General features: G+C 41.9%; 1 protein-coding gene across 1 annotated transcript; it reads left to right on the forward strand.

The window, feature by feature from the left end:
* Positions 1-491: 491 nt before the first annotated feature.
* On the forward strand, positions 492-8,250 carry LOC115105645 (neurite extension and migration factor-like). The gene is made up of 2 exons (XM_029627889.2): positions 492-610; positions 1,584-8,250. The coding sequence occupies exons 1-2, from the start codon at positions 535-537 to the stop codon at positions 5,579-5,581; spliced, it is 4,074 nt and encodes a 1,357-aa protein (XP_029483749.2). The 5' UTR covers positions 492-534; the 3' UTR covers positions 5,582-8,250.
* The last annotated feature ends 1,913 nt before the right edge of the window (positions 8,251-10,163 follow it).

Consider the following 10,163-nt stretch of genomic DNA (forward strand, 5'->3'; position numbering starts at 1 on the left):
AGAGCAATTCTCATAAAGCAAGCAAGTTATTGAGGAGTTTTCAGAGCTGAGAAATGCTTGATTAAAGCAATATACAAAAGGCCAGGAGGATTTGCCTACAATTTGCATACAGCCTGAGGCTCAGGTGTTGAAAAGTCTACTAGATATAATATACAATATATGTCAGTCTCCTATATTGGTGCCCAATATCCCTTAATAGCCCGTAGATTGGGACACATATTTTAGGGGAACAAAGAATAGAATCGTCGGCAAAAAAACATGTTATTGAGGAGAAATATCGTTTTTTTTTTTAAACATTTTCATACATAAAATCTCCATTCCATAGGCACTTTTGAAGCCTTTCATACATTGTAGTTGACAAAGACGAGGGTCAACAGAGATGTACGTGACAGTGTATATTGTTATGATGACATAATAAACCTTCTCCTTTTGTCAGCTCCAGTGTTTTTATTTTTTCATGTGTCTCTTTCTCTGTGTTTTTGCAGGTTGGATAGTGGCAAAAGTGTAAGGGACAACTAGAACCAAGCTAAATTGATGGATGTTTTTCAAGAACCCAACTTTTCTGTGCTGGCTCCAAACCTGGAACAGATCAACAAAAAGGATGAGAATGGTAAAGACATTTCATATTTGAATTAAAAAATGATGGACACACCAAGATGTAATTCTTCACCTCAGGTGTATATCAACACTTCATACTGTATGTTTTAGCATTTTAACATGTTTCTATTAAGGAACAGAGGGAATGCTGTCACATGACCACAGTACATGATGTCCTGCTGGTTACAAGGAGGCACAGAGTTCTTATGCTATGGATTGTTTTCACCTCCTCTGCTATTGAGTTTGCCTGTTACCTTCACAGAACTGAAAGGCAAGAAGCCCCAGCCTTTATATTTAGTGACCTTAACCTTTGCTGAATCTGAATGGATGAGCAATGTTTCAGTGCTCAGAAACGTTCCAATGTGTGGAATGTTTTCCTCCATTTTTTACTTCTGAAAGTACTTATCATCCTTTCCCACCCCTAATGATCCTGAATGTCAAAGGGGGAAGACCACTCACAAAGAGCAGGGGAAAGGTTATTACGTTTGTCATTCCTTCCATGTATCCTTTAAATACATGAACCAGAGTAATAGAAGAGGACGAAAAATAGGCTAATGGTATATTTCCACTATAATTGTCCATTACTTTCTATTGGGTATTTTATTCTCAATGTATTCTTATCACAAATTATAAAGCACAAGAAACACAATGATGAGAAAATTATGAGCATTTCATTTTCCTCAATAAAAAGCAGAATTCACCTTTTCAGCTTGAATTAGCTATATTATTCCTTGTCTTTGTACAAAATGATTACTTTGTGCAGCCTGTTTTTAAAAAAACGACCTGTACATTTTATCAACTGTAAGAGAGGCTAGGAACATACATTGAGCTGAAAATGAAAAATTATTAAAGATAGGAAATAGTAGAGTATATTAAAATGTCCTCTCATATAGGACAGTATATTAAAGTACTCTCACATTGTCCATCAGTGAGTTCACTGGTGAATTAGTTATTATCTGATATCATCTCTCTGTTCTGCTCTACAGAATCACACATCCAGGACAGTAATCTGCAGCCAGACAGCACCGCCATCTCACCTACAGCCAATCAACCAAAAGGAGGCCATGAGAGTGAGAGGACCTCACTGAACCCATTCTCACCCCTCAGCCCAACAGAGACCTCTGAGCCCAGCATCACCACCACTACCACTGATGACTCCTCTTCTATCCATGCCATCTCCCACACCTCCTCTTGCACAACAAAAGAGGTGAGTCCCTGGGCTCTTCCAGAGGACTGTAGTAACAAAGCAGCTTTCACAATAATGGAGGTAGGGAGTGTATCAGCCCTGTCTGGAGGGGACTGCCTCATGCCACAAAGCCGCACATGCCTGGGCTGTTTCATCGAGACCAAGGACGCTACAGAGCCTGAGCCAGGGCTGGACCTGGGCCGGGACTATGACCCCTGTCCTGTCTCCTGTCCTGACATGGCCATGCAGTGCATGAGTTCTGGGGATGGTATCCGCTACGGGGATCAGCTGCTCTCAGACCAGCTCCTCAGCTACCCAGAGCACAAGATCAGGGCAGAGGAGAAGACAGATGATGAGAAGTCAGCGGAGGACAGCGACTCGGAGGACGCCACGTCAAAGAGTATCTACGAAGGCCTGCTCCTGGACAAGTGCAATGGTGAGGAGGCTCTACTGGCCAACTCCAGCCAGGACTGGGGCTGCTTTGAGTCCTTTATCAGCGAGAGTAAGATCGAGCTGCTGGACCTCTGCTCTAAGAATGAGCTCTCTGTCAACCTCTTCTCAGAAGAGGACGTAGACAACTACATGTTTGATGATGAGGACGAGGACTCCACCCTGGGCAGTGACGTGTGCTCGCTGAAGATCCGCTACGAGTCCTTCCAGGACAACGTCCGAGAAAAGACCAACCCCATTCAGGAGGAAACCCAGTTCAACTTCTTCCCAAGTGTCGTGGCCAAAAAGGAGGGTGAGGGAACAGGGAAGAAGGGAGCTGATGGGGCACAGGTGAAGGGAGAGATAGTTGAAGTCTGGGCGGCTGGAGAAAAGGTTGACAAAAACAACAGCAGCAGCTCTGCTGAGGTGACACCGAATGTCAGTCCAGAGAGCAGCTACCTGTTTGACTTCAACAATTCCACAGTGGACTCTGGAGAGTACAGCGATGACAGCTCCTGTACTGGATCCTCCCTTGACACCTGCCAGACCAAACAGAAACACTGCTTCCTCTCCAGGGAGAACTCCAGCTCCTCCAGCCAGCTGAGCTATGGGCTGAGGTCCAAGAGGAAAGTCAGATACAGCGACGACTATCTGTACGACGTGGATTCTATCGAGAGCGAAAGGAACACAGAGAAAAAAGACAAGCAGACGGTGGGTACAAAAAAAGAGGAGGATGACGACTGGTGTCCAAAGAAGAGGAGAAAATCCTCACGAAAAGAGCCTCCGGTGATAATCAAATACATCATCATAAACCGATTTAAAGGGGAGAAGCACATGTTATTAAAGCTTGGCAAAATTGACACATCAGAGACAACAGTAAGCTTAAGTAAGGACTTAGTTCATAAGTACCAGAGAATGGCTCCTCTGAAAGACTACTGGCAAAAGAGGCGCCAGGAAATGCAGGAGCAGCGCATGCTGGCTGCTGGTGATAAAAACACATTTCCAAATGGCTGCAGGCGTTCCCTTAATTCGAGCCTGACAAAAAGAAAATACAGGATTGCAAATAGAGTCCGGATTCAAAGAATTCACGCTGTAAAGCTCTCGCCAAACCTCACTGATCACAAGCAAGAGGTGGGCGCAGCTGAGGATGAAGCTGCCTGTACAGATATGGAATCTATAACAACAACGACCTCTGACTGTGCTGCTAGATTAGACCAAGGCAGTGTGACAGGAAAAAGCAGATCGCTAGAGAGGGAGGGGAAAAGACTTGGGAATAAGACTGTGCAAATAAGGAAATTTAAAAGCGAGGCCAGACTGAGGTTGAAAAAAATGAACGAGGCTCAGCGGGAGGATGGTAAAACTGTGATACAGCCACAAGAGGTTAGCCCACTATCCCCAAATCAGCACCCTGACATAGTTTACTCCACTGCAGGCAGCCCCCAGCTTTGTGATGACTCCACTGTCAGTGTCGACCCCAATGAAAAGTCCCCTTTTACACCAGCCCCCTGCTCCCCTTCCAGTACAATGACCCATCCTGTAAATGTGAATAGTGGTCTACATGTCATCCCTGGAGGCTACCTGCAGACATTACTAGAGGCCTCTGACTCATCCAGTAACACTGGGCTGACATATTACTCACAGCAGCATCAGCAGCATCCCCGACAGCAGTTTCCTCATGGCCTCTCCCAGGAGGAGAATCCATTCACTAACCTACAGCTGGCCCAGAGCTGTGTTCTATCCCCACCCTCAGAGTCTGAGCTCCAACAATCTCCCTCTAACTGCTCCAATCAGATGGAGCCAAACTTCACTCACACATCATGGCAGTCTGAAGGTAAACATTTATCATTTACACCTGATATTAAACATGAACCTTCTGGCTTTTCCAGCACCATTTCTTTGCCAATGACAAACAACTTGTCGTTGTCAGGATATAGTCAAGTCAATGTAGATGGCAACAGACTGCTGTATGATAAGGCATATTTACCTGAGGAGCCACCAGGACTAGACTCAGGCCTACAAGTCAGCCGGTCAGCTGAAGAGGAACAGGTGCAGTTCCATAGAGTAACTCTAAACACAGAGAACGGCAGGCTGGCCAGCTATGACTCTATGAGTTCACTGTCTGCCACCTCCAGCAACTACAGCTCTATGAGTCTCAAGTCCTGTGAAAAGGAGAGTGAAGAGGATGTGAACGAGAACTTCTTGGCCCACTGCAGTCCCAAACTGGTAATCCAGCAAAGTACCGATGAAATCACTCCCCTCAGGGAGTCTACAGACCTACTGGACATCTCCAACTTCACCCCCGATAAGTTCAGGCACTCGCCGTTGTCAGAGATGTCGCCACCTGACACACCAAATCTCTCCCCACAAGTGATGGGGACAGAAATGAGGGAAAGCCTAGGAAAGGCCAGGGAGTTTCAGGGAGAGACAGGAGACATGACTCTCTCATCTACACCTGATGGGACTAAGTGGGACTGTAATGTCCTGCCAACACAAAACCATGATGGCAGAGCGATAAACAATCATCAGTTCCAGTTCCATACTTTCAATGATAATGACGGCACATGTAAGGTTGATGGCCCCAACGTCTTTGATGAGCAGCCCGAATCCATCGGAGGTCGAATTAAAGGTCCCAAGTCAAAAAGGAAAACAACCAGTAAACAGAAAACCAAGGTTCCAAGGGCCCCCAAGACAGAGAAGAACAAAGCCCCTAGACAGAATTCTAGTTCATCCAAAAAGCTAAAAGCCCTGCTTGATGCAAAGGCAAATGCAAAAGGTGAAGAAAGTGAAGGCCTTGCTGGACTGTCAGAAGACTGGCCTTTACAGGATGAGCATGGTGGGGGCTGGGCAGACGGCAACAACAACAGTCCTGTGGATGACGACCAGCGAGAGTTTGAAGAGCCCTCCAATATCCTGTCCAACATAGCCTCTGGGATGGCAGAGGTCCAGAGGTTTATGAAGGTGTCAATCGAGCCACTGTGGGACCCCATGTCTGGACTCTGTCAGCCTCCAGATGCCAACAGCCTTAAAACTAAGACACTTAAAATCCTGGCGGGAACAACAGCTAATGTCAGGAAAAAGGGTGGTTATACCACCTCCCCTGTGGCAGGAAGGGGCAGGAAGGCAACGGGCATGGGAGCCAAAAACCAAGCCAAGTTAATTCCTTCAAACCCCTTCTTCCCCCCTCTCATGCTGGACTGCAACATGTTTAACAAGTCCAGCCTCGGTATACCTGGCATCTGTGGGCCCGCACACAAGAAAATGTACCGTCACAAAACCGGTGCGAAATTTGCTCGAGACGAAAACAATACAGGGAAGCGGGACTCGAGCAAGAACGTAGCTCTGATGGCCTCTTATGAGAAACTGAGGTAATATTTTGTACCGGTGGCTGCAAAATATGTCCCACTCACTCTATTTCCTCCTGCCCCTTGCTCAGTTCCCTGGGTTCCCTTACTGCTCTCCCTTTTTGACTTAAATCCAAGTGTTGCATGGCAAAGACATTAACATTGACTACCCCACCTGCTTATTTGACCCTAAATAGAGCCGAAATAACTTGCATGTAAGATTTGATTTGTTCCTGAGAAGCTACCTATTGAGTGGTTGATTGTCTTCAGCTTGACTGGGTTTTCAAACTACCGTGGCTCCATTTTGTTTCTGACTGCTGCTTGATTCACCTTTCTTGGTCTTTAGATTGTTTTGTTTTTTGTTACTTTAGGTTTGACTTTTGTATAATAAGAAAGATTGCCTTGAAACTGCTTTGAAAATATTTGTTTGTGATACTTAGTGGTTTGCTTTGTGTTTTTATTTCTCCATTTCAGCAGAACAGCTTGCCCCATCTTAATAATGTCAAAATTCTGTCTGTGGCTCTCCACAAAATAAAATCCCAGTTCAAAGGTTGTCCGTCCTTACATTCAGACAGTGGTTTTCTTCAGTGTAAGAAGAGAGAGTGGAGTGAGTCATAAGTGAACAGTTACAGTAGGCCTATCCTATCATTACTGATATCACCCTGCCATTCCAGTTGTGGATGTTTCGCTGGTGTTGGAGAACTGTATCACTGTTCTGCTGGGAAACAGACTTTTCAGAATTAAAAAAGGGACTCTTTTTGTATTAACAATAAGACAAATTTATCAAACTGTCCTAATTGTATTAATATCTTTAAATGGTATTATTTGTCATTGGCTTATTGCCATGGTTTGGGGAGAGTTGGTGGGAGGGTAAGTGGAGTAAGTACCCAAAATTGCAATTTGTTAATGCTATTGTACAGAGACATATGCACTATTTGCAGAATATGACAATAATTATAATGTTGAAAATGGATTTAATGTGCCAAACGTTGATCAAGTACCTGTATAAACATTTTCTATCTGTATGTATATTGGCTGTTTCATGTTCTTTTTGTTACGGTTGTGCGGTGGGGGTTCTGGACTATGGTGGCCGGTCGACATTCCAGAGATCTTACACTTGGGATCTATTCCGTTTGCCAAGCACCTGCAGCTGACAGTGATACACATTTTACCAAAATGCAAATGACTGTCTTTTCTTTCATACATTCTTCTGAAATGATTGCCACCTGAACTCAAAATCAACAGCCAGCATGGAGATACAGAGAAGGGGATTAAATATGCTCTAACAGGTTAATTAAATCGAGATCATCGGACTACGAGGTTCTATCTGCATTTTTGTCAAAATGTAGTTATTGGCATAGCCTTGATCTGTTCAATGTTCTCTACCTATATAGTACTGTAAATACACCAATTAATGTTGTTAAATTCAAAAGAATAGAAGATAAATATTGCTGACACCATTGAAACCAACGAGGGTTCGGAACTTTAAAGCCAATTATCTCAGAATCTTATTTTTGCAGATAGAACCTTATAGTCCCAAGCGCTCAAAATCTTGAGGTTTGCATTTGTACTATACGCAAGATTAACACACAGATGAATGTAATCTCATGCATTCACCTACCACTACACCATCATGGAGCTCTATATTAGATTTCTACAATTTATTTCAATTGACATAAATTGATATTATCCATCAGAGCTCAATATTTATTGTGAAGACCTTTGTCTCTCGCAACCCCCCTTCCCCTCCATCTTCTCCAAGTTGCCAGGCTAGTCATTTAGATGTGGGATCACGACAAGTGTCACCACCAGGTGATGTGGAGTAGACTGCCTTATATCATCCCTGCCCATTGTCAATTGAATGTACTGTACTTCCTCTCCAACAAGAGTTGTATATGATGTACCACTGTTGAGCTGCCTTGGAAAGGTGCTTGAAAGCAAATTCATTTACAGGTAATTGAAAAAAGGATGAAGAAATCCTCTGTGCCCTATTTATGAATGTATTAGATACTGTTATGTTTGATGTAGCCTAATTCTGCCATGATTTTGACATTAATTGAAATTATGTTTTGCCTTTTTTTTGTTGAAAAGAATATTGAGCTTTATAAATATCGTCAGAGTTGTCAGAGGGATTCCAGAAGAACTCTTGACGTCCTCGATGAATCTTGTATATTTTTCAGTGTGCCGATTTGTAAAATATTTTCTAAGTGTATATTTTTCTTAGAAAGTGCTGTGAAGTATTTGTGAGTGTGGATACTCTTTTTTCACCTTTACATGCAGTGAAAGGGATGCATAATGACATGCCTCTGGTTTTAAAAACCAAAATAACAAACATGACAACAAAAAAACTCCAAAAAAGAAGAGGGTAAAACACTGGGAAAAAAGTTGTAACATTTTGTTGGAAGTTTTGTAATCAGACCAATCTTGTTGTGGGAGTGTAGTGCTACTGTGTAAAAAGTATGATAAAACAAAAAGAAAAACTGAAATAAAGACATGTTTGTGATTTTATTGCTGTTTTATAGATTTTCATGTAAATCATTCTAGTATTATTTTGTTTTGTTGTAACTGTTGCAAAGGTTTAAATATTTGTGGACAAGCCTGTATGGTGACAATGTAATATTGGTAACTTGCTGAGTTTTGTAATAATGTTTATGGAATAAATATAAAATAAAAATGAGCTTTTGATTGCTGCTTTCAGATGAGGTCTCCATTTTCTTCAATGTAGGTAGGGACTGTATTGACCTCTTCCTGAAAATGTATACAGTCCTTATGTTGCATGCATCTTGAAGATTTCAAGAAATGTTAAAATATTTATTGTAGTCTGTGCATGTGTTTGCATGTCTGAAAATAGATTCATTCCCAGGACTCCACAAAATGCTAAACATGTTACTTCATATAATGTTTATTTTCAGATATTTGCTTTGATGAATAGGCATATGTTTAGAGAGACTACAATCTATCTACTCCAGTGGCATATATTCATGGATGGCTTCCCCAAAAATTTACAAAAACACAAAAAAAACATATAAAATATTTTCTCTCTCTTGTGTTTCATTATTTTCCTTCAATTCACAAGAGGTTGAATGTGTCTCACCGGAGAAAGCATCTGAGCGTGCAAAACAGCTCCCCTCTGTTTCTGGATGTGTAGCCCATCTAGCGGATGATGTCTGGTCATTGAATGCAAGGGAAGCAAGTGAGAATTTGGCCTCCCTTGATAGACAAATGTATAAAATAATAGCCAATCAACGAACTGAGTGAACTCAACTGTGAATGGCCCTAGTGCACGAAAAAAAGTGTCACGGGAAGCCAGTTTGGATTTGGCTTCACACCAATTACATCATCAATAGCCAAAAGTCATAGACAGAAATGTTGTTGTGTTGTTGTCCTCTGGTGACTAGCTAGCTAGCTAAAATTGACCCTGTCCTAAATTAGCCATGGATGGAGATAAGGATTTGAACTTGTGGTTTTACTTAATTCTCCGTACTGGCCAATGATTACAATGGCGATTCTGATCCATGAAAGAGAGGAGGATGGCAATGGCATTAGGGTGAGTCAACATGTTTTTTCTACTTAAATACATAAACACACACACATAAATCAGTACCATGGAAAGCCACATGATATTTAGTTTACGTTGATTGGACTACATTGTTGTTTTTGGAATCTTTTAGTTGTCACTGAATTAGATTAAGCATAGGTAATGTGATGATGTTGACATGTTTAAGTTGAAATGATCCTGGAATAGTGGAGGCAGCTCCTGATTTATTGGCGACTTGCAGCAACTCCGGTGTTCTAAATCAATAGTTGTTTAGTAGTGCTGGAAACATCAACTTCATTGACCAACTGTTTATTACATGCAATATGCTTTGTGGACTCCACCGGACAGAGGTTGATCTCTGGTTTTGTGATGAAACAAAGGTGTGGTTGAATTTGTTCTGCCACTGAGTCTTCTTATTGTCTCGGCCTTAGGCCTATATATCACAGTGGCAACAAGGTAGAAGAATTAACAGGTTATAGAGCAAACAACACAATTATCACAACACTTATGTTGTAATATGGCTTTTTTCCCTGGCTTGGCTTCCCTAGTGATTTTACCCACGCACCAATCTACTCTAGATTCTAGAAGTCTCGCATGGACCGGTCAAACTAGTGGCCTAATTATCATCAAGTTTTAGTGAAAACTGTTTAGTCTGAATTATCTGGATAAATTAGTAGGCCAGACAATTTTTAAATCCTTTATGGCGTAAACTATTCCTATGTTATGTTTAGTGGTTTGGCACAAGGAAGTGCAACTGATAGAGCTCTTAGTCCAGCAGATGGCACCATTCAATCGTTTTCTCTTTATGAGAATTAGTTCAGACTATCCTGGTGTATTGTCTTGTAACACATGGTTTGCATGGATTATACGTTGCACAATAGGTATGTTCATCTACTTTTCTTATCAACTGCTGCACACATTTTAATTAAATAACAGATAAATAGGAATGTGTGTGAAGGTTGCATGTAACAACAATATTCCAACCAAATGAAAAAATATTATGTTGTGTATCTATTGTTTACGGTAAACAGCATAACCCAAGGTCAGCATGCTCAGTAATTGAGTGAGAGGA

The sequence above is a fragment of the Oncorhynchus nerka genome, linkage group LG22 (assembly GCF_034236695.1).
Source record: "Oncorhynchus nerka isolate Pitt River linkage group LG22, Oner_Uvic_2.0, whole genome shotgun sequence".
NCBI lineage: Eukaryota > Metazoa > Chordata > Actinopteri > Salmoniformes > Salmonidae > Oncorhynchus > Oncorhynchus nerka.